Raw genomic sequence first — 24,556 nt, forward strand, 5'->3', positions numbered from 1 at the left:
CCACAGCCCTGAGGCGCCGAGGTCAGCCCTGCCCACCCAGAGAGTGGGAGGCAAGGAGGCAAGGGTGGGAGGGGGGTTGTCCAGCCTGTCACCATGACTTAGGACGCCGGGCCCCACCTTGGCCAGGTGTATCCCGGGGCTCTGGCGTGACCAGGTGGGCCACCGCTCAGCCCTTCCAGCTCCCACACCGGCAGGGGGATCTGCGGGACCAGGCCGGAAAGAGGGCTGCAGCCTGCTGGCACGGTGCCCGGCGAGCTCACTGGCTGACTCGCTGCCCGCCCCCCCCCCCCCCCCCCGCGCTCCAGTCAAAGGAAGCCTGGTGTCAACCTGCTGCCCAGCCCCCGGCGCGCCCGGAACCCGAGGGCGGAGGACTGCCGCCCGCCTTCCAGACGGGAGTCCGAGCCGCTGCGGTCCGTGCGGCCGAATGGAAACCGCGGTGTCCCCGGCCGCAACCTCGGTGTTCGCTCGTCAGGACCAGGAGTGTTTGGGCCACAAACCCGGCCTGGAGCCCAGCGTCCCTCACGCTCACTCCCCAGCCGCGGGGCTGGGAGAGGACGAGTGGGAAGGACGGCCACACCCAGGCTCCCGAGCTCTGCCCTCCTCAGAGCATGAGCCCTGGGGGTCTCGGGCCGCACTGTCTCCGGGCAGCTTGACCCTGGCCAGCAGGAGGGCCAGGGAGCGCTGCCCGCCTCACTCGGAGAGCTCTCCAAGAAGGCGCCTGCCACCTTCTGCTGGGCTTCCTGGCCGGGAGAGGGGCCACAGGGGACCTCGGCCTCTGACCCCACCGCCCCGGGCTCTGTCTCCCTGGGGACCAAAGCTCCCGCACCCTCCCTGCCACGCACGAGGACCTTCCCGGAGACGGCCCCGCTCTGGCCTCCGTCTCAGGGCAGCTGCACTCCCTCCCTCACACGTGCATCCCCCGTCCTGGCCAGTGCTCCGTCCTCGGGCTTTCCAGAGCGCTGCCCGGCCACGCCTCGGGCTCCGGACAGCTCCTGTCCCCCCCTCGGGGCTGTGCCCCCTGGCCCCGCCCCCCACCGCCCTGCCACGCCTCGGGAGCCTCTGTGCTGGCCACTGAGCCAAGCGGCTGCGTGGTGCCGAGTCGAGGGTTAGAACTCCCGAGCAGCTCCCATCACTCCAGGCCTCGGTTTTCTTCTTCCCATTGGAAGCCATGGGCATACCAACTACACAGTTTAAACCTTATTTATTTCACGCTGAAGTCAACTTTTAGATGTTGTTTAAAAAGGCTTTTAACAGGAAAGACAAATTTTAAGACTTTATTTATTTACTCTTAGAGCAGAAGAGAGGAAGAGAGAGGAACTTCAGTGTGGATGCCTCACATGCACCCCCTACTGGGGACCAGGCCCGCAACCCGAGCACGTGCCCTGACCGAGAATCGAACCGAGGGCCCTTCGGTTCACAGGCTGGCACTCAGGCCACTGGGCCACACCAGCTGGGACGAGAGGACAAATGGTAAAACCCTGGTCTCCAGACAGCCAGCTCCTCCAGGAAGCTGATGCAGGTGGACCACAACTGATCCCCACTCGGTGACCACACACCAAAAGCAACCTTAAAAACTGAGCTTGCCCCCATCAGGGAGACTGAAGAGCCGTGTGGCCCTGGGGGGCGGGCTTCTCCAAAGCCCCGCTTCGCTGTTGACGGGAGCCGCCCCTCAGGTACCGCGGAAGTGAAGTGACACGTTTGTGAACATGGAGCTGGGGCTTCACACCGGCAGCCACACACGCACGCCCAGGGCGACGGTGCTGTGGGTCTGGGCACCGGGTCTGGGCACCGTGAGCGTTCAGGCGGAGTCTGACCCTGGGAGGAGCGTCCCCGATGTCCTGGGAGGTCCTTCCCTGCTGGCCTGTCGGAGGCCATCTGTGCAGAGCTGACCACAGTGGCTTCTGGACTGCCTGGGCTCCAAGCGCAGACGCCTCCCATGGGCTGTGACGCCGCACGGGAGCGTGGCGCAGTCCACTGAGGTGAGGAGCGCTCGGCACACACGCGGGAGGTGTGGGCGTTGCAGGGATCAGTGGTTTCTCACCGTGGGTGGCTGCAGCCTCCTCCCACCGAGTCGACGGCCTGGCCCGGGGGGCGGGGGGCGGTTCAGAGGGACTGACCGGCTCAGCCACACGCGGCCCCCGGGTGCCATGCTGTGTCCTCCCTGCACACCCCCAGGGACGGTGCCGCGCTCTGCCGGGCCCCAGTCTGTCGGACGCCGTGGGGGCTGCGGACACCGGAGGGGCTCAACGCGCTGGGCGAGGATGGGGCCTGATCTCCAGCTCCGGCCCATGGCTCAGTCGCCCCTCAGCAGCCAGAGGGGGAGCGGCCTTTCCCGAGGGGTTTCCCGCTGCAGAAGTCTGGAGTGGAGGCTGGCCCTGGGTGTGCAGCCCGCCAGGCCCCCCCAGCTCTGGTCCTCCGCTGCCCTCTCCTGCTGCCTGTCCCAAGTCCCTGCTGGCCTGTCCTGGAGGACAGGGAACCACCCACCCCCTCTTCCAGTGCCCCAGCCCACCCCACCCACAGTGCCAGGGTACTAGGGGACTAATAACTAGAAGCAAGAGGACTGTGCCGGCCACTACTTCAAACTAGAAGTGGGTCACTCCCTCCCTGGGCACAGCTGTCCGTCCCTCTGGGAACCCCAAGTGTCCCGCCCTCCAAGGGTCGGGCAGATGCGGAGCGGCACTAACACTAACATGCTCTGTATCTCATTCTACAGCCAACGAAGGCACAGCTTCGCATCAAAACTCCACCCACCCGCCCGCCCACCCCCACGGTGCTATGGAAGCACCGAAGAGCGAGCTCAGCGACGTGGCAGGCCGCGTGCGGTGGCAGACGCACGGCCCCGTGCTCACGGGGTCCGTGTCACAGCTCGGCGACGAGTCCTGCGCACACTGCCCCCCCCCCCCCCCCCCCGTGTCTGCTTCCCCGAGGGCTCGGCAGCCCCTCGGGCAGGTCCTGTCTCGGGCCCTTCTCCAGTGAGGAGGCTCTGGGCTGCAGCTAGCAGGTGTCCCGGCAGCACACCTGTCCTCTCTGGGGCCGGCCTGTCCCGGGCCTCCCTGCACCCACAGGACCTTTGTCCATCGTCCCTCCTCCTCCCATGAACCACCCTGTGCAGGGACCCTCGGAGGGGAGGGTGGTGCACACGGCCGGAACGTAATGCCTCAACTCGCTCCCTCTCAACAGCTCCCTCCAAAGGGCCAACCCGAACAGGGCGAATCCTGTCTCAAGATGGCAGGACGGCCCACGGCGCTCACAGCCACCCTCTGGTGGCCAAGCCTGGGGAGGCATCTGTGGCAACACCCAGGCACCGCAAACCGCCCGCTGCTTTCTGGACACGCTTCTGCTCCAGGTTGTCCACTCCTGTTCCTTAGAGGCATCCTCTGGTCGAGGGGCGGGGTGAGGGGACAGTGGAGTGGGGCGGTGACAGGTGAGGTGAGGCTGGCACTCACGCCCCCCTCCTCTGCTGCAGCCGCCCGGGCATGACAAGGCTGCGGCCTCGCCTCCTCTGGGGGCACCGCCTCGGTGAGGACACAGTGGTGCCCGGCCAGGCCAGCGCCACTGCACAGCACAGGGCACAGCCCACCCGTTCCCGGCACCTCCAAGGACAAGGATACCTGTGGCGTTTTGCCCACCTGGCTGGCTGGGCCTGTGTCAAGGTTAGAGAGCTGCTACATTCCAAGACATCTATCTCTACAAAACAGACGTGTCCTCCACGCTGGGCCACGGAAAAACAAGTGGCCGGCTGGTGGCTGTGGCCCCAGGCCACGTCTGCCCAGGTTGAATCTGGGAGCAAGAGGAAGGTGTGGGCACAGACTGGGGCACGAAGCAGGTTTGCCCGCCCGCACCGGGCCCATGCACTCAGTTCGAGACCCGCAGAGCAGAGCCCTGACGAGGAGCCGGCAGAGCCGGCAAGACGGGCTCCTCCGCACGGGGCTCGGGCCCCGCCCTGGCTCATGGGACGGCTGGTCCCACCCTCCCAGGACTGGCCGTCCCTGTGCTCTGCGGAGGGCCATCGAAGGAACGGACCAGGACAGGGCACTGCCGAGCCTGGAACGAACAGAGGCCCAAGAGCCCCGTAACCGGACAAAGGATCACCACAACGGCTCTGGGCTCCCGCAGCACCACCTAGGAGCCCCCCACACCCCGCCAGCAGGGCACTGGGGCTCCAAGGCAGCGGGCGGCAGCTTGCCTGGCCGGCTGAGCCCCCACAGCCTCCTCCCCCACCCCCCACCCCCGCTGGTGGCATTTGTTCCTGACGGTCTAACCCCCCGTCTGTCCCAGGGATGCTTCCAGCTGTTCCGTGAACCGACGACACACGAGCACGGCTGCATAGAAACAAAACTGAGTTGCTTATAAATTTTCTATTAAATTAGGTACAGGTGAAACTCTGATCAAGGACTGAATAAAACTGTTTCGTTTAAATAGAGAAACAGGTAAGGGCCCTCACAAATCGCCTGAACCCGACTCCACAGGAAGCCCGTGCTGGCCACCACTGGTGACACCTTGCATGGCTGCGAGAAGGCCCGGCCTCCAGGCCACAGGGTCTCTCCACGCTCGGTTCACTGGGAGAACACGCACACGGCTGAGGCGGAACCACATGTGCCCGCCCCGCCCCCCGGCCTGCCCCGCCCCCACGCCGAAGGGGCTGTCTTTCGCCTGTGCTCCTGCAGAACCGTGGAAAAGTACTGGCAAGGGCAGACGGAGCCCAGCCTGCGACGGGACGCTTGCCAGGAGCTCGATTTTCTTGGGGAGAGAGGGTGTCTCTGGCACCTCCCGGAGCACTCTGTTTCCTCGGAAAGGCAGCTTTTAGCTTCTCCCTTTTCCCAGCCAAGGGGAGCGAGGCAGAACGGGCTCGTGGCGTCCACTCACCCGGAACCACTCAGAGCCCGTGCCTGCCGCAACGCAGCAGCCCCCACGAAAACAGAGGGCACGTCTGCACCCACCACACCCAGCCCCCCACCCCTGCACCGAGGACCGAGAGCCGAGACGGGGGCAGGGTGACCCTTATGTGGCTGGCCGGCCTCCAGCGTCCCAATGCACCGACGAAACCATCCCTCCGCCAGCATCCTCGAAGCAGAAAAGAGAATCTGTTACATAAACGGAAGCAGCGAGATACACGCCTTACAGAGTGACTTGAAACCCTGAAAGTGGATTTACGACAGTTTCTACTTTCTGTAGATTCCTTCCTGACACAGTGTTTCGGGTGGGCAGCGTCTGGGAAGCACTTCTGCTGCAAGCTCCACAGGGCCACGCTGGGAGGCCCCGCGCACGGGGGCGCCGCCAGGACCCCGCGCAGAGCAGACGGGCGCTGGGAGCTCTGCGGGCGTCCTCAGCTCCTCCTCCCAACAGTCGCATGGGAAGCCTTCTCTGCCGCATCGTGGGGCGGAAGGACCGTTTTAACGCGGCTGATGCCGAGCACAGACTAGCACAGCTATGGACGCGACGGCTTGGAAGTTCCCATCACCCGTCTCCTGTTGCAGGGACACAGCACCTGTGACCCACTCGCCGGCTCTATGGCAGGACAGAGCCCAGAAAAACACCTACGGGCTCTCCACACCAACCGACACCCGAGCCTCGCAGAACGCACACACCCACAGGGACTCTAAGTGAGAGGCAGAGGCTGGTCACGGAGGGGCCTTCGGAGCGCAGCGGGAGGTGGGGAGGGAAGGTGGGCCCCGCCCTTCGGGACAGACCCCAAGGGGCAGCCAGCTTCCCGCGGTGGGTGCCTCAGATACTGCTGCCAAATGCAAGGTCCAAAACCTCAGCATCTTCATACCTTGTTTCTTGGAGCCCTGCACGGCAGAAGGAAGTAAGGACACTCAGGTTTTTGCTAGGCTGCATCACCACAGGTGACAGCTCTGGCTTTTGGTTAACCTTGAGATAGGAACCCTCCCTCCTGTGAAGCTGGCATCCAGGTGCCAGCCAGCCTTCTCCCCCCTCGCCCAAGGCTGCAGAGTCCCGAAGAAATCACCGGAGTCTGCTCTGGAAGGTGAGCTGGGGCACTCGCCCACCTGAGTCTGACTTTCCCCACCGATCCTGGGGCTCAGGGCCCACTCTGACAGTGCCCCTCACGGAGCCACAGGACCGGAACAGTCTCTCCTTTGTTCCCCACGCTCAGGTGCTTCTCCAGGACCCGGCCTGTCGGGTAACGCTCAGCACACGGTCTCTAGACAACAACACTGTCGTCGCTGTGGGTACAACACGCCAGGCATCGACCAGCAGGTAAACGTACTCCAGGCTCACTGGTGGCATCAGCGTGCAAGGCAGCGACCGAAACACACCGCCGAGCCTGACCGCTGACCAGCAGCACACCCTGATGGTAGCAGCTGGTACTCAGACCTCAGCAGCATCGGGCCACCCGTTCGCAGGCCACCTCAGCTGGGCAGGGGTGGGCTGCACGCACACACCCGTCTCTGCCCTCACCCAGTGGGGCAGAGGCTCCACCTCCCCACCCACAGACACACCTGTCAGGGGCTGTGTGGGACCCACTGGTGAAGTAAAGCCGGGGGGGTGGGCAGGACAGGGAGGTGCCAACACATGTTAGCCCCCCTCCCCAACAGCATGGGGACAGCTGGCACTCTGTCCCAACGTCGGGGGACTCTAAGACTGTGGAAGGCCAGACGATACTCCAGAGAGCTGTCTCTGTTGCCCCGAGAGCTCCCATCCGACAAGGAGCAATGCCGCAGCTCAGGGACGAGTGTGACCAGGAGCCACTCTCACAGGCACAGGCTCGCAGCTGCACACAAGGAGCCAGCACAGACCCACTGGGGCCGCCCCTCCTCGGGTTCACGGCCACAGCCTGCAGGGGCAATGAGGACCAGCGACAGGCGCAAGACGCCAGCCGGAGTCTGCCCCGTCCACCAGAGCCCTCCCCAGGGCACACGAGGCCCTTTACAACGGTGAAGAGGGCAAGGTGACGGGCCACCCACGGCAGCCACAGCTGCCAGAGCCAAGGACCCAGACGAGAGTGGGGAAGGCAGAGCCCGGGGCTCCCCAGCTCCCCACACTTCTCAAGCCTCAGAGCTCCTCCTGCCGCCTCACCCTGCGCCGCCCAGTGTCTCTGGCAGCTCACGCGCAGTGAGGGTGCCATCTCTACAAGAGGGGGCCCGACTGACTCGCCCACGTTCTGGGGAAGCGTGGCTCTAGAGACAGGATCTACTCCTCGAAGACGGCAGGGGTGGCCCTTGTTAGTGGGGACTGGAAGCAGTGGAGCAGGATCCAGAACAACAGGCCGCTGCAGGCGGTGCGGCCGCCTGGCCGGGCAGAGGCCGAGGAGAGCCCCCTCTGGTAGCAGGAGGCAGGGGCTGCGGTCTGGTGGCTGCAAATAACCAGCATGTGGTGTTCCAGAGGACCAAGGGTTTATTCACAATAGAAACGGCAACATTTTATACAAGCCACCGGAACAAAACAAAACAAACAAACAAACAAAACCCAGAGAGGAAGGAAGGGGCAGGGGCAGGGGGCAGGCCCAGGACAGCCGGGCGACAACCCCCCCCAGCCCCCCCCCCAGCGCAGCTCTGCATGGCTCCTCCTCGGGGGCCTGGAGACCAGGCCCCTGCGTCCGCACGCCAACCAGAGGCTGAGGCACCAACACACTGTTTGGAAGTTTGGTTTGTTTTAATTCCAGCCACTGAAACCAACATAGAAGTTATTGCTTAGATAAATAAACCTAGTCTACGAGGAAAAGAAAAGTGGATGAAGAAACAAAACCCCGAGAGTGAAAAACGTGAGTTCCCCAGTATGGTAACAGTGAACAGGAGAGACACGCCTCCCACGAGGATTTGCTGGAATTTCTGGTGCCCTCTGGGCAATGACCCCGAGTCGGCCCCCGGCCGGCCCGACGTGGACGCCGTGCGGGACCAGGCTCGCGCCCCAGCGCCGGCCCAGGCGGGCGGGGGCCTGCAGAACAGTCCGCGCTTCAAACCTCAGCCACCACAGACCGCTCTCACGGAAAAAAATACAAAAGGTGTCAAAAAAATTTTTAGTTGTTTTTTTTCTTTTTTTCAAAGAGTTCTGGAAAAAACGATCCCTAAGGAATAGAAATAGCACCGTTTGCAGGCTGGTCTAGACCCCAGTCCTGCAGCTTTGCTGAGCAACTGAAGCCATCGTGGGTGGAGCCCCGAGTGACCGGGAGTGGGTGGGGGCGCCGGGCTCATTTTCGGCTCGGTGCCGCCTTCCCCGTGCAGCGCACACAGACGTAGTCTTCCTTCTCGGCCATCTCGGGGGAGACACCGACGCAGACCTGGTGGAACCACCGGTTGCAGCTGCCATCACACTGGACCCAGTCCACCTGGTTACAGAGAGCGGGGAGACGGGGCGTTCAGAGGACAGTGGGCCCGCAGCGGGGCGGGCCAGCCTCAGACCGGTCCGGCCGTCTGCCGCCGGTGGCCACCGTCCCACCACTGGGATCCTGGCACCGCAGCCAAAGCCTCCGAGTTGAAGCCGCTCTTCAGGCCGTGACTGCTTTGGGGTGGAGGCGGTGGCGCCCTGGGACAGGCAAGCAAGGGCGCTGCGTCAGCATCCCTCCCACCTTCGCAGCGCCAGGGCGGTGACGGCTGGAGGAGCAGGAGGAGGAGAAAGGGAAGACGGAGTGTCTTCAAGGAAAGGAAGGAGCCCCCGAGGCGACGGCAAGAGCACAGAGACCGGTGGGGGCGGGCCGACCGTTCAGACGGGCTCAGAGCAGGAGAGCAGGAGAGCAGGAGAGCAGGAGAGAGACCGGGCGAGGCGAGGGCCAGCCCGCAGGGTTTCCGGGCTAGGGGAGCGCTCGTCCTCTAGGCCCCGACCTCACTGACCTCGTCTCCTTCCGGCTGCAGGCAGCTCCCCGCCGGGCAGACGGCGTCTTCGTCCTCAGAGTCCTCCTGCTCCGAGTGGGACGTGTCTGAGGGCAGGGAATGTGTGTCCGCGGGGTGGACGAAGTCACAGCCGCGCGCACTCTCTAACCGGAGAGTGTCTGTGTCCGTGGGGTGGCTCAGTCTGACTCTCTTCCTTCTGGGGGCCCGCACCCCCCTCGCCCGGTCCCATCGCTCGCGGGCGAGCCCTTCTCTGTCCAGGCGCCGCTTCAGCTTCCTCTCCAGGCCGCCGGCCCCGTCGCGCTTCCCGCGGCAGCAGTCGCTCTGGGTGGGAGACGAGGACACCAGGTTTCAGCCCCAGCTCACCCACAGCTAGAGGGAACGGGGCCCAGAACGACGCGGAAGATGCCTCCACTACCGCGTCCGAGCACTGTCACCTCCCCTCCGCGCCCCTCGGGACGGCCCACCGGACGTCAGGCTGTCAGTGGGATTCTGGGAGACGGCTACAGACACAACTAGCCTCCCAGCCATTCGACCAGCGCCAGAGCTGGGCAGGCACCTCCACTCAGTTCAGCCAAATCCCCGAGCAACCGACGGACGACGGAGCCCGCGCCAGGCGCCCGCTCCTGCTGGTCCCCCGGCCCCCGGCACTCTCGCCGACGTGCGCACGCCCCCCTTCCCGAAGGACGCGTGTCCCCCCCCGCCCGGCAGCGGAGCAGGCGCACGGATGGACCACACGCAGTAAGTCGTCCATGATGAAGTAGTCATCCGTGACCGCTACCGTGATGACGGATTCGGCTGTGCGTGCCGACACCTGCCTCCATGGGCTGCTGGTGAGCCTGTCCCCTCCCCGGACCACGGCCCCCAGGGCCGCAGGCTCTGGAGCAGGAAGAAGCGGCAGCTGCGGCCCAGGCCCTTTTCCAGCGCCCCGCCCCCGATCCAGTCCGCCAGCACTCAGCACGAGCACCCTCAGCCTCGCCCCACCCTGCCAGCGGCCTTCTCGCTACGGTGCGAGGAGTTCCATCCAGTCTTTGTTAAACGTTAACTCCAAAACCATCTTTGACTTCTGAAGGTTTCGTTCCCAAAGGCCTTCCCACAACACACTGCATTTTCACCTCTACTGTTTCTTTTACAGAAGCAGCAGCAGCCTGCTTCCAGCTATCACCTGGAAACGAGGAGAAGCGGCGTGGTGCTAAAAAGACGTTCCCAGAGTGACCTGGAAAGCAGGACCAGGAGCCAGGCTGTGGGCCAAAGGGGTGTCCAGCACCCGCCTCGTCGCTGGCAGCCACAGGCGGGCAGTTTGCCTCCCTTTCTGGGAGGGGGACGCCCCCACTCACCAGATGGCGCACACAGACAGACGGCCCCACCACCCTGCCCACCCAGCGCCTCCCGGACACTCACCTTCTCACTGCTGGGCCGCACTGGCGAGCTCCGGTCAGCCTGTGGAACGGAACTTGGCTTTGCAAGTAAAGTCCGGTACAGCTCCTGAATTTCAGGAAGGGCTACCTGGAGCAGCTGTGCTTCCATCAGCAGCTCGTTCACTTCCGGGCTCACACCTGTCACAGACCAGACCACGTCACCGCACTGACAGCTAGTGTTACACACACATTTAGACCTGTGACGCCGGCGGGGGGCACCCGCAGGCGACAACCAGCCTGTGCTTCTAAGTTACATGCAGTTGAGGTTTAGGTCCACATAACGTGCGTCCAGTACAGTGGGTAAGCAGTCCCAAACCAGAGTTCCCGCCTTCTGGTGACCAGGAAGGACTCCTTCCACACTGAGCCCCTCCCTCACTCCCTCGCACGCATCTGACTGTCGCTCTGCCTTGACAGCTTGCAGCAGGAAGCACAGAGGAGCCCAGGGCACGGGTCACTGAGGCGGTGTGAGAGGGAGCTTCAAGCAGGACTCGGGTGACATTTACAGGTAAAAGCAGGAAAAGGAGCCAGTTCCAGTTGAGACTCCTCTCTAGGGTCCCCCACAAGTCTCCTTAGTGATGAGGTAACCAGGGAGTCTGTGACCGAGTCTCTGATGGACATGCTGTGTTTACTTCTCAGTTGACATGGGCTTGACCCTTTCACCCCTGAAGGCCATGGATATAAAGACTGCCTTTGTTTCCCATGCATCGATAAATCTGCAGACAGGATCTTTCTCTACCTTGCAAGTATGTGGTAACCATGTCTGACAATTCAGAATCATGTTCTTTGTCACAGTATTGATCTTCTATAACAAACCCCACTGTAAGCTCACTGGCTGCTACCCTGCCCCCAAGATACAAAAATACAAACCGTGGAGGGGAATGCAACTCCATCCTGTCGAGAAGGGTGAGTGTGAGTACGAGGTTCTGCCGTCCCAGTCACCAGGCGAGGAAAAGGACACTGTGCCAGGAGGCTGAGACACCTACAGGAGGAGACCCAGTTAGGGGAGGGCAGCCCCACCCATCCGATGGAAGGGGTGAAGGGATCAGGCAGCACCCAGAGAGAGGCCTGGCTTTCCCACACGGAAAGCATCTCCTGGACGACAGCTCTAGCCAGGTCCAGGCAAACCACTGAAACCTCAGCCCTCCTGGCCCCACATGGACTGACTCCAGGAGGGAGAGCCTCATGGGGAGGGGGGAAGTTCTCGGGGACTGAGATGTGGCACAGAGAACACAGACAGGACCCCTGGAGCAAACCGGCCAGATGTCATTCCCGTCGACCATCCTGCCTGCTCCACTGGCTGCAGAGGGAGCTCAGAGAAACACCCCCCGCCCCCAGATCACTGAGTAATGGCAGTGCCTTTCCCCTTTGTCAATCAGCACGGACTCCTAGCACGTCTCGCCTAAGCAGACAGACGGTCTGCTGGGGGCCGCCCAGACAGCCACCACTCCCCTGAGCAACAGAGGCTGGATTCGCCTGCTAGGACCTGTATTTCCAAAGCCTGGACAGAAACGGTTTGAAAAGAGGACTATAACAGAGACGGATTTTCTGTCCTCTCTGATCTGCTGAGAACTGAACACACGAAATCTGTACGCTGGTGTCCCTGCGGAGCTCCCCGCCACAGGGCCAGCGGGCAAGGCTGGCCATGAGGCAGAGGCTGCCCTGCTGGCGCATGTCTAGTGGGTCTACGCGCTCACCCTGCAGCCAGTCCCCCCAACACACAGCGCCCCTGGAGGAGGCGGCGGGGGAACCTGGCTTCTGCAGACGGGCCCCAGACGGTGTGACACCTGCTGCCTCTCCTCTGAAGCCACTCGGTGCTCAGACCTTCTCGCCCACCTCCCTTCTAGGGCAACTGCGGGCAGAAGGCAAGTGCCTTTTCTACTCAGTCACTTATGTGAAAAGAACAGAGGAAAAACACACAAAAAATTCAAAAACACACACGTATACCCAACATGCATCGGGGTTCACGCACATACATTACACAAGTCCACACACAACGTGCATCCGGACACGAGGACCCTGCTCTAGAGAAACAGTGGCCGAGAGACCCCTCCTGACCGGCAGGCGTGGAGCAGGCCTGAGCTGCGAGGTGGGGACACAGGCCCTGCCCCTCGGGACGCTGCAGGCCCGTCAGGGAGAGGGAGAGGGAGAGGGAGCGCGGAAAGGCCCGGGCTCACCTTGCTGCTCTCTGGCGCCTGTCCGGCCGAGGCCTGCCACCGGCCGTGGGCCGGTCCAGAGCCCACGCGGCCGTGCACAGGCGCGAGGCCCCCCGAGGACAGCAGGTGCTGGGCTCTGTGCTGCCAGCTCACGGTCCTCTCGATCATGTAGCGCAGGGCGTCCCCCTCGGGGAGGCGCACGCGGAGGCGCTGCAGGGAGGCCAGCAGGGGCAGGATCTTCTCCAGCGGGGGCTTCTCTGACCGCCGGCAGTGGGGGCAGAGCCAGACGCGAGGGCCCTGCGGGGCGCTGGGGGCGGCCACGCAGCGCGTGTGGAAAGCGTCCCTGCAGAGCTCGCACTGCAGCATCGGGGCGGCGGGGGCCTGCTGGCACAGGCAGACCTTCGTCTCTGCATCCGGGCCGGGCCGCAGCAGCTTCTCCTCGTTGGCTTGTCTCAGCGACCGCAGCGCCTCCATCTCCCGCAGGCGCGCCTCCCCGAGGGCCGCCATCTGCAACGACACCCACGGCCAGGGGCACCGTCACCGGTGTGGCCGCCTCCTGGGCTCCCAGCACACGCTCCACACTGAGGCCCGGGCTCTGCTGGACGAGCGCCGGACCTCGAGTGACACAGCCTGTGGCGGTGCCGGGCCCGGCGTGGTGGCAGGGCCTGTCTCTCGGGCTGCAAAGGGGAGAGGCGAGTGACTGAACACGCTTCCTGCACTTCCTGTGGACGGTCACTCCACACGCACCACTCCTGGGAAGTCTAACTTCCGTGCCCTAGAAAATTCACTTCCCTGGAGACACGCAGGTTCCCCCACCCCTCCCCCCACTCTGCGCCCCCACTCCTGAAGTCCCCTCTGCTCTCTGCTCCTCAGCGGCAGACGGAAAGGCGCCCGGACCAGCCTCCACACGGCCATCAGCCACGCCTCACTGTCCCCCACGTGGAGAGGCGCCACAGGAGCCGCCGGGCCAGACCTTTCTCACGCACACGGGCAGGACAGAGCTAAGTGGGGCACGGGGCAGAGGCAGGGGCAGGCTGCTTTCCCGCAGGAAGTGGCCAGCCCCTCCTACTGGGAAGTCGTTCCTCTCCAGTGAAACGAGAGCCGTGTCCCGGGAGAGTGCCGATGCAGCTAACCTGTGGCAGTGACCTGGAAACACAGACAGGCTCCACCTCTCACCGAGCAGCGGGGGGATGCCGGGCGCCTCTCCGAACAGGGTTTCTGAGCTGTCCGGGGGACCTGCACACCTCAGTCAGCCCAGGCACTGCACGTACAGAGTCCAGGTCAAGTTAAAGGTGACCAGCTCAAAGCACAGGCTAAGCCAGAGTCAGCCACCACCACCCTAGGCTTGGTGCAGTTTCCTCAACCAGAGGCTGGGCCACCATGTTCCTCGGCCTCTTTACTAGCAAGCAGGGGAGCACAGGCTTGAACAGCTGAGCCGCCCCCTCTACACTCCAAAGCAGTGGGCCACAGGGACTGTGCCTTTCCCTGCCGATCCCCACATCCTCAGTGGCTCCATCTGTCACAGCCGGAACTGCTCCCCATCACCACACCTGCCCACTGCCAGCTCCGACGGGACTCACAGATAAGGCCAGACCCTGCCCTCCACTGTCTCTGTGGACAGGAGAAGGAAAGGCACGCATGTGGGACTGGGGAAGCAACACAGAGGTGTGCACGTGTACCAGCTAACAGGCCTCTGCTGCGTCAGAGAACGCCCACTTATTTCTGGAGCAGAAGCCGCGCACCGCGTGGGCGGGTCAGGGGCACTGGGGACAGCTCTCCCGGAGCTCCCCTCAAACCCAGCAGGGTGCAGCCGCTGCGTTGAGAGGCGCACCGAGCTCCGAGCAGACAGGTCTTTCTTCTCAGAGGTGAACCACAGACATCACGGGGAAAGGAGCCCCTGAAACACGCCAGAACGAGGCTCAGGCAGCAGGGTCTGCTCAGCACTGACCGAATGTGCACAAACACGCCCAAGAAAGGCTGTCAGAAGACGCACATCAGGCCAGGCCACGCTGAACACAAGAGAAGTCAGCAGCTACAGAGCAGAGGCTGGGAAGAAGAGGCCCCACCCGAGGACAGAGCCACGCGCCCGGGTCACCTGGCAGGTGGCCCTGTGCTGGGGGGGGGGGGGCAGTGCTGGGTGCCGCAGGCCATCCACGTCCGGGTGGGCGCACATCTGGCCGAGAAGCTCCTGCACACCAACGGAGACCACTGGCAGAGCAATACGGCACCTACCAAAGCGGGGGCCATGCTGGCAAACCATGCATCTCGGGCATCACACTCATCTTCACCGGGGGCTGCATCAGCCTCACGGCTGCCCTCAAAAGGCCGGGTGTGATTTTAGGACTGCGTGCGTGAACATAACCACTCCTTAGCCAGGGGCAAGGGGCTCGGCACTGCCGCCCGGTCGAACGACAGTAGCAGGCTGGACAGGACAAGGTGGAGGGCCGGATTCGGCCGCAGGCCTTGTGTTTGCCTCCTGGGATGTATCTGACAGGAGTTCATACTCAGCTTACACAAAGAACTCATGTAACACGAGAGCAACAAACCCAAACAACCCAATTAAAACGGGCAGAGGGTCTCAACAGACGTCCTCCCAAATGGGACGCGCCGACGGCCACCAGGCGCGTGAGAAGGCGCCCCACGCCACCACACCTGGGGAAACTCGCGTCAGGACCACCACGCGCCGTCGCCTCGCCCCTGCCGGCAGGGCAGTTCTCAAAAGACGGGGAGCGGCAGGTGCTGGCGAGGCCGTGGGAGGAAGGCGGCCCTCGTGCCCCATGGGTGGGGCTGGTCCCTGGCACAGCCCCCGTGGAGAGCAGTGGGCAACTCCCGCAGACGTCGAGAGCAGAACCACGACAGGATGCGGCTAGCCCACGTCTGGGCGTGTCCTCCACGCTGCGGGCGCCGCCTGCACCCCACGTTCCCGCAGCCGAGACGTGGAGGCTGCCCGAGTGCCCACCGACGGGGGTGGGGGAGGACGTGGGGCGCACTCACACACCGGGCACACTCAGCCGTGAGAGGAAGGAGGTCCTGCCGTGCCCATCAGCACGCACGGACCTCCAGGGCCCTGGCTGAGTGGAGGGAGTCGGCGAGGGACTAACTTTAAAAAAAAGTTTTAAAGGCTTCCAAATGACAGTGCTGCCTCCCTCTGTCCTGACGCTGTGCTAACTGAACATGTTCCACCTGGAGGCCAGCCCAGCACCCAGGGCCCCCAGGGCCCCAGGCCCAGCCCAGAGGCACCGACGAACCAGTGCTGGGAGGCCCCTGCTGGATCTGCTGCACCTTCCTGTGCATCTTTCGTGGGAAACTTCTACCTACAGCAATTTCCAGAAACTCTTTTTGGTGAAACTGAGTACTTTTAACACTACTCCTCTGCTTGCCTTCCCAACACCCTGTGAACGAGGTAGGGATGGGAGCCCCCCCCCCCCAAGGGAGGAGGCGAGGGGCCCATACGCACAGCCGTGGCCGTCTCCTTGCTCTCGGCTAAGGCCCTCTCCAGGTCGCTCAGAGTCTCTAGCCTGCTGCTCCTCTTCTTCCCACTGGGCAAGGGCTCCTTGAACTTCCTCTGCTTCCGCTTTGACCCCCAAGGGCCAATATCACAGCGAGGACACAGCACCTAAAGGGTGGGACACAGCACAACCACTGGCACGCAGGTTCAGACGTGGACGGAGCAGCCCCAGAGGCAGCGATACGCAGCGGGAAGGACGTCAAGTTCTTCCCGTTTAACATCTCCTCTGCACCGTGCTGCCACGAGGCGGACAACTCTCCTCTGAAGGAAGGGGGAAGGAAAGGGGGAGGAAGACGGAAATCTCACAAAGCACTGACTTTGACTCAGCCCTGATGCATGACTGGCGTCAGCTTACAAAAACACACACAGTCAGTGATGGTGCCTTACGAGAAGGGAGGGGACCCCTGCCAAGTTCACTAAATGCAAGTGGTAGAGTCCAATCTTAAAACAGACTGAGGAACCTCAGTGAGAAAGAGTCCTCCCTCACATCAGATGCTATCCTCAACGTGCCCACAAAACACTCGAAGGCTGTCTCACTGGAGGCTTGGAGGGATCTCCGGGCTCTACTGAAAACACCGTGGGTCTCCGTGGGACGGAGGGGCTGCACACGCACCTCCAGGAGCGAGTACGGGGAGTTCTCCATCAGGAACGTGTTAGCGGCACACTCTTTCCAGGCCTGGACTTCAGCCACCAGTGACTCCAGTCTCGGGAGGGAACTCAGATGCACCGGGATACAGCGGCCTCGAGTGACAAGTTCCACCAGTGTGTCCAACACTGGCACGCGGCCTCCAACCTGATAAATCAAGAGACATCAGAGCGACTTAGAGAAAAGGGTGCTGCTGTGCAAAGTGGGAAAAGCCCAGCTGAGACTCAGCGCACGCCCCCAACTGAACGAGTGACAGTCAGACAGACGGCCACAGAGCCCACGACCGTGGGGGTGGGGGTGTGCCTTCTCTCACTTGGCAAACAGCTGAAGGGCACCTGGTGCTGGGCCCTGAGGAAGCAACTGCCACCACGACCCACACTGCGCTCTGACTGGGTCCTGGGAGGCTCACTAGCCACACTGGCTGCCACAGGCAGTTTGAAAACAATTCAACAGAAACGTACATTTGTAACAACTCAGAGACTTTCTAACGACTCACAGAAGTAAAAGCAACAAAACAAAGTTTTACTCCAACCTACTCACCAATGAGGGGTTAAAGTAACTCAGAATACGTTCCTCAGGAAACTAACGTGAGCTCAGATAGCTGGCTGTTTCTCAAACTTGAGAACGCAGTGACACTCCCCACGAAAGCCCAAGTATTCTGATTCAGATCCCCTGGGGAGGCCCAGGCACCTGCATTCTGACATGTCCAGGACCACATTTTGAGAACGACACAGTCAGACCGGAAGGCTGAGACACTGGGCGAGGGCGGGGGCTGCAGGGGCAGCGCCGCTGCTGGTTGGCCACGCGGTGCACCCAGCGCCTCCTGACGAGACGCAGCACCCAGCACCCAGCAGCACGGGGCGCTCTCAGGCACTCCGCCCAAAATGCTGAACTTGACTCCATCCAGGCCTGGACACGCACTTCCCGTTCCCAGGAAACAGGTGAGACATGGCCCACCACCAGGCCCCAAGCAGACAAATCCGCCCTTTGGGCGGGTGCACCACAGGGTGACTGCTCTGGACAAGGACGTGAGACGTGGGGTGGGGGGAGGACTCTCCGGGATGGAAAGAAGCCAGAAGGGAGGTTACTGATCAGACAAAACGTGTGGTCCTGGACCGGACAAACCACCGCAGGGGACGCTTCTGGGAAAACGGAACGGAGAGCAGGCGGGTTGGCGTCTCACTGCTCCAACGTCTGTCCTTGCAGGACGGAAGCTGAAAGGCGCAGCTGTCCCGCTGGGCATTTTGGGAAAGCGCCTCGCACCGCCCGCCACTTTGCTGCTCGGCTCAGAAAGGCAGGGACACTCCTGAGTGGAGCAGGACCCTGGTGGCACTCTCAAGTACACGGTCCACCAAGCACCAAGGCTCTCCTTGATGCAGGCGTCGGTCCTCAAACGCGCGACGCAGCCGCGGCACACAGCCGGCAGTGTGCTCTCCCCACGCCAGAGCCGCGCCCTGCCTCTCTCTGGCTGCAAGGAAGGGGGACCGAGCCAGAAACCCACCACTCGAGTTCCGGCAATCGCTGGCAAGAGTCTGCGCCCAAAGCACCCACTGGGAAATTCACGAACAGTGAATGCTTCCCACGGCCAGTCTTGAGTCAGCTGGGCTCGCTCACTCCTCAACTGGGCAACAATTCTTATCGCACAACACATCTCCCTCTTCCCTGTGAAGTGGAAGAGATGCCCAGATGTCTCCTTGCCAACATCTAGACAAACCTTCCTTGCTGGTATTTCTCGTTAGCCATTGATTAATTAGCACCACCTTAAAGGACACAAACGTTCATGAAACAAGGTACTTTACTACTAAATTCTGGTGGCTTCAAAAAAACAAACCAACTTGAGACTAAAAAATACCATAAATTAAAATTTAAAGCACAGCCCATTAAATAAGTTCAAGATCTTTTCCCTCAATAGGTCACTGAGACTTTCTGGTTCTGGTGATGAGAGAATAAGGAGCTCCCCCATCGACCACTTTTTCAATAAAGCCCCCAGCTGACCAGCAGGGACACCCCAGAAGTCACCGTCTGCTGCCAGCGAGGAGTCACACTGACGCTGCCAGTGAGTGTGACCCTCCACCTGCAGGGCCACCCATACTCAGTGCTGCTCGCTCTGCACAATCACTTGGCAACTCGCTCCGTGGATTCGTTCTGGAGGGACGGCAGGGCAGTTCTGGGTGAGCCCCTGTTGCTCGGGGACACACCTGGGCTCTGAGACCATGTTTGGCCATGCGATCATGTACCTGCACTGAATCTGTGCCCTTTTTGCCAAGACTTTATTTATATTTAGAGAGGATGATGGAGGGGAGGGAGAAAGACAGGGAGAGAAACATCAATGTGGTTGCCCCCCACGTACACCCCACTGGAGACCTGGCCTGCAACCCAGGCACGTGACCTGACCAGGAATCGAACCAGCGACCCTTCGCTTTGCAGTCCGGTGCACAATCCACTGAGCCACACCAGCCAGGGCCCCGTTTTCCAATTACTGCCCTTAGCAGACACATCTCCACACTCGGGTTTGCTGGTCTGTTTTCCACACCAACCTGCAGGGCTTCCACTTCCTGAAGCCAGCCCCTGGCTCTCTGCACCGAGTCCTTCAGTGCCGCCCCGCTGGGCAAGTACGCGGGGATCTCCTCCGTCTCCTTCAGCGCCGCGGTGAGGCTGCTCAGGGAGTGCCGAGGCCTGCACAAGAGAAACGCCAGCCCTCAGCGCTGCGTGTGATGGCTCAGCCTTCTTGTGGTTTACCGAAGAACTAGAGAAACCATCTCAAAGGGAATTCAGTATGGCACCTAATTTCTTGAAATGGCAACAACTACTAGATATCCAATTAATTAAGATTCAAGTGGCTGCCAAAGACTTCAGAGCATCTGAGACAAAGCAAGTGAACCCGTGAAGCACTTAAGCTCCTCACTGCACACGGGTATGCCACAAACTCCCCTTGCAGGTCCCTCAGTGGGGGTGCTCTCGCGCTACCCACGTCTCCGCCTCTCCTGTGTGGGCCTGGCCTCGCCGTTGGCACCCCCACAGCTTCGCTGAGAAAACTGAAGTTCCCTAGGGTCTCGACGTGGCCGAAGCACAGTGTGATCCATCTGCACACTCTCCCATGTGACCACGACTCTAGGATCACGGCATGTCTACGACTCAGATGGCTTTCTGTGCTTTATGCTGTGTCAGCTGGACACTCCAGACCCGCCAGAAAGAGGCCAGGACGCGGGGCTGGTCAGACGCGGCCGCCACAGTCCGGGGCCCTCCCTCCAGCACAGACAGGGGGCCGCTCCTGAGCAGCAGCAGCACGGGCACACGGCCGTGCTCCTCTGCTGTCCAGGACAGACCACGCTGGCTCAGCCACTCTCTTTAGGACTCTGTGGGATCCCGTCCATTAACTTGAGTTGGAACAACATTTCCACTTATTTGCGAAGTCTGTTTCTCTCAAAGATGACATCGCACAGAAAAGCAAGAAAAGGCCTGTGCAGGCGAACCACTTATCTCCCTACCAGTCATCTTCGGCCCAACTCGCAGCAGCCCCGACAGCTCCGCTATCTGCACCACCGCAGCTGCTGAGCACTGGCCCTCTGCCTGCGCTGCATGCTGGGTGCTGAGAGGAGCACCCCCCACCCCCGGAGAGGCGGCAGCCAGACTCCTCACCTGGCTCGGAGGAGGCTCTTGGCTCGGTCATCCCAGTGCTCTGACACCGTAAGCAGCTCCTGCAGCCGCGCCATGGCCTTCTCCACAGCCGCGTATGGGGCCAGGCCCACACCCAGGTCAATGAGCCGTCGCATGTCATCTAGAGTGAGGGAGCTGGGGTCTAGGCAAGCTTGCTGCACCTCCTCTAGCCAGCGGGCCTGCTCCAGACGGACGCGCATCTCAGCAAGCTGTGGAAGTTCAACATCAAATTCGAAGCTGACGTCCAGCAAGTCTTGCAGCTCGGCGGCACTGGGCATCTCCTCGGAGAGCAACTTCTGGCTGTGCTGCTGGAAATCTTCCACACGACTCAAGAGATCCTGAAACACACGGCTCGCTGCGTCACAACAGTGGTCTCAGCCACCGGCCTCTTCCACACGCAGAACCCTCAGGGCACACTCAACATGACACCGCTCCACCTCACAGGGTTTCAGCAACAACGTGAGTGATGATGCGACACACGGGTCCCCTGACGCCGCAACCAGTGACACCACCAGACCGCACACCCCTGCGAGGTGGAGCTGGGGGTCGCCGTCCACGTAAACACGTCTACCTTTACCTCCCCTTTGAAGGCCCATCCCTACCCTTACACACGCACACCCTTCACGGCAGCCCGACCGATTTACCAAATGCAGGACGGCCGAGCACTCGCCCAGGTGCCCCCCCCAGGTACCTTCAGCAGCGGCGTCTGACTGAGGACACATGGGAGAGCGTAGAGCTGCGTCACAAACTGGCGGAGCTCGCTCACGGTGAGCTGGTTCGGGGACTTCCCTCCCCCAGATCGGTACCTGCAGAGACCAGGGCCGAGGCAGCTGGTGAGGACACAGGCGCTCCCGGTTCCCAGACTCCAGGGTGGCGGGTGCAGGGCGGGGGGCGAAGCCCCAGTTCTCCACCACGACGGCCAGCTCCCAGCCCGGCCCCCACCTGGTCTGCCTCTTGCCGTTGAGCAGCTGCTGTGCGACGGAGGCGCACTTCTCCGCGTCCTGAGTGACGAGGCGAAGGTGACGTAAGAGGTCGTTGTCCGGGAACTTCTTCGTCTCCGACTCTTCGATCAGAGCCTTGAAGCTGGCAAGGCCTGGGGACAGAGGAAGGTCACCAGTCACGGGCCCACCCTGCTCACTGCTCCCGGCGGGCTGTTCTCATCAGCCCTGACCTGGAAGTGCTCGCAATGCCTCACATCATTAAACGCGCAACCATCAACGTGGAGGGTTTTCTGTTTAAAAGGAAATGTTTCGACCTGAAATGTTTACACAGAAAACAGCCGACTTGTCGAGACACAGCAAATGCAACTCTCACTGCACCCGAACGTGCCTCCCACACTCCACCCTGCGGCCGCCATCACAAGTGGGCTGCAGGCAGCGGTGCCACGCCCGCCCCGACACGCAGGAGGGCACGGCCACCTCTGAGGCTACGGGAAGGAGGGCGGGGCAACACTCAGAGACGGGGGCAGGGGGAAGCCCTGGCTTTCGAAGGCCACCGTCTGGGACAGCGCAGGAGAAAGGAGTCCGAACAGGGCGAGTGACGGACACCAGCGCCTCAGAGACTCCTGCCTCGTCACGGCGTCGGGTTAAACAGAGTCCCTCTGAGGCGCCACGGAAGACGGGACGACGCTCGCCCGAGACAGAGGTGTGCAGGCCCCTCTGCCTCCTGACGGCCCAGTCTCCGTCAAATGCACGGCCGCGGGCAGCTCCTGCATCAGGACCTCACTGGCGGCACCGGCGCCACCCCCATGGCGCATGTGCTGCAAGCCTGCAAGCACAGGGCGCACCCAGACAGAGCCGTCGGACTGCGGCTGACAGCCTCGTCACAGCCAGTCCTGCTTCCCGTGCCACCTACTTTTCTTCTTGTTGATTTTCGCCTCCAGAGCGTCATTCACATTCAAGGCCCACTCGTTGTAAGACTCCGCTCGCAGCTTCAGCGCATTCATCATGGGGTAGAGGTCATCCAGGGTGTATCTGTACCTGCAAACAGGAGGTGTGGGGTGGGAGAAAATCAGATGCTTTCCACTCAAGATCCCGGCCCTGCAGCTTCCCCGAGGAGCCCGTGTGCTCTGCAGGAAACCACCCACGCCTCGCACTCACCGCAGTTTGTATTGGTGAGGCGGACAGGCACAGAGCTCCTGCACGTGGTGCAGGCAGACGAGCAGGCCGGGCGAGCACGCGCAGGAGATGGCGGACATGAAGCACGTCGTCTTGCATCTTATACACTGACGCTCATCGTCCGGCAGCAGCTCAAAATCCATTCTTTCCGAATCGACCACCCCCTGGAGAACAGTGCACGTGAGAGGCCTCTGGAGCCTGCTGGGGCCCACCAGCGCCCCCAGCCGGGAGTGCAGGATCGGCACCGCTCGGAGTGCGAAGTGACGCGACCCGGCAAATGGGGAGTCAGGCCACTGTGATTGTCTGGCGAGGGCCCGCTTTTGGACAGAGGTTGACGTGAGTGTAAAAACAGTGGTTAACAGCCTGGCTGGTGTGGTTCAGTGGACTGAATGCGGGCTGTGAACCAAAGGGTCACTGGTTCGATTCCCGGTCAGGGCACATGCCCGGGTTGCAGGACAGGTCCCCAGCTGGAAGACAGTGTCTGCAGCACACCCGCCTGCTACCCAGAACAGACGAGCAGAAATCTCACCTTAATCCAGTAAAAGGGGGTGGGCAAGACACTCAAACAGGCCCTTCACCAAGGAGACACGTGTGCAGGTAGCAGATGAGGACATGGTAATGATGTGTTCACTGTATCAACAGCCATTAAACAAACTGCCTCGAAGGCAATCGGATTAAGGAGTGACTCCTTAAAATGGGAGCAAAGTGCCTAAGAACTTCCCCGAGTCATGCCCAATAAATACCACAATACTCGGACCCCAGGAGCCTTACCAGCTGGCGCACGGTCTCTCGCAAAGCCTTCTCATCCTCGACCATGATGGCCATGTCCTTCTGGACGGTCGACGCCACCACGACGTCCAGCACGTCGGCCTTGGAGGCCATCTTGCAGATCATCTCGTCGTGGGAGAACACGCAGTAGCGGTGCAGCAGTCGGTAGTGCTCCACACACTGGCGGCCCAGCGGCAGCTGCGTTCGAAGACAGGGAACGTGTGGACCGTCCCCTCCCTCCCACCTCCCGAGCCTTCTGAGCTCGGAACACTCCACTGCAGAGCGACCCGAGATCACGCCGGGGCCACGCGCACCACAGGTCGACTCTCAGAGCAGACTGAGAGGCCTGGGGGTTTTCAGGTCTTTCCATCTCCAAGGTCTGGCACACTCGGTGCCTCCATTAAGAAGTGGTTAAAAAACCCCAACGCATTAACAATGCATTACTGCCCAAACAAGAATCATTTAACTGGAGCCCTGGCTGATGTGGCTCAGTGGACTGAATGCTGGCAACCTGTGAACCCAAGGGTCGCCAGTTCGATTCCCAGTCAGGGCACAGGCCTGGGTTGCGGGCCAGGTCCCCAGTAGGGGCAACTACACATTGATGTTTCTCTCCCTCTCTTTCTTCTCCTCTTCCCCTCTCTAAAAATTAATAAAATCTCAAAGAAAAATAGGTTATTTTAAGAAATGTTAAAAAAACAAATCTAACCAGAAATAGGAATTTACAAATTTTCTGAAACACCTCTGCGGAACTGGACATGGTTCACCCACTTCAGGGAACAAAAATGCTCCAGAACTAACTGCAGAGACAGGCAGTGCTGGTCTTCAGAGAAACACTGAAAGTTATGACCTGTTAGATTTAACACCTCACGCTTCAACCAGACAGTTCTTTTTAAGTAATCGAAGAGTACGAATACTACTATGAAAAAACCCTACTTCCAAAGGTACTGAAACCAAATATGTTGTTAAAAATTGCTGTTCTGGACAACCAGGGCTTGTGCGGAACAGTCTTAAGACTGGAACTGTCATCGGTTTACAAGGCAACACTGAGCTTTAGACAAAATGTGCCACGAGAGACACTTTCCTTCAAGCCTTGCTACAAAAGAAAAAAGTTGTCGGCCGAACCCAGCGGTGTGCTCAGTTAGTCCGGCCTGGATTTGCAGCACGGTACAGCGCCTGACGTCATGGGGGGGTCGACAATTTGCAGACCAGCCTCCCGAGCAGCGACAACTAAGCGACGGCACGTGTGACATGTGCAAAGCACTCCCCCCGACTTGGTGTGCAAAGCTCATGAGGCCTTGGCCGCATACCCAGTCCACGGTGCAGAAGTTCACAGCCTCAGCGAAGTTGAAGCCCTGGTTGAAGCCGCTGTGGTAGGCTCGCGGAAACGTGATCACAAACTCCCCGGCACACTGGTTAGTCCGGTAAACCTAGGGAGACACAGCGGAGGTCTTTAGTGACATTCTCCCAGGAGACGATCAGATGGTGCTCAGAAGGGGTCGCTTC

The 24,556-nt window shown here is 61.4% G+C and overlaps 1 protein-coding gene across 1 annotated transcript in view; it reads right to left on the reverse strand.

Annotated features, from left to right (window-relative positions):
* Positions 1-7,342: 7,342 nt before the first annotated feature.
* KDM5B (lysine demethylase 5B) overlaps positions 7,343-24,556 on the reverse strand; it is a 49,056-nt gene continuing 31,842 nt past the window's right edge. The window contains exons 13-27 of the mRNA XM_028531111.2: positions 24,361-24,480; positions 23,057-23,251; positions 22,268-22,449; positions 22,023-22,147; positions 21,111-21,261; positions 20,860-20,974; positions 20,151-20,506; positions 19,049-19,187; positions 16,479-16,658; positions 15,815-15,973; positions 12,379-12,864; positions 11,072-11,183; positions 10,188-10,342; positions 8,790-9,110; positions 7,343-8,287 (exon numbers count right to left, since the gene is read on the reverse strand). Of these exons, the coding sequence (XP_028386912.1) occupies positions 8,150-8,287; positions 8,790-9,110; positions 10,188-10,342; positions 11,072-11,183; positions 12,379-12,864; positions 15,815-15,973; positions 16,479-16,658; positions 19,049-19,187; positions 20,151-20,506; positions 20,860-20,974; positions 21,111-21,261; positions 22,023-22,147; positions 22,268-22,449; positions 23,057-23,251; positions 24,361-24,480 (2,934 nt within the window). The 3' untranslated portion in view covers positions 7,343-8,149. The remainder of the gene's footprint in view (positions 8,288-8,789; positions 9,111-10,187; positions 10,343-11,071; positions 11,184-12,378; positions 12,865-15,814; positions 15,974-16,478; positions 16,659-19,048; positions 19,188-20,150; positions 20,507-20,859; positions 20,975-21,110; positions 21,262-22,022; positions 22,148-22,267; positions 22,450-23,056; positions 23,252-24,360; positions 24,481-24,556) is intronic.

Source organism: Phyllostomus discolor, chromosome 15, assembly GCF_004126475.2.
Source record: "Phyllostomus discolor isolate MPI-MPIP mPhyDis1 chromosome 15, mPhyDis1.pri.v3, whole genome shotgun sequence".
In the NCBI taxonomy this organism is placed as follows: Eukaryota; Metazoa; Chordata; class Mammalia; order Chiroptera; family Phyllostomidae; genus Phyllostomus; species Phyllostomus discolor.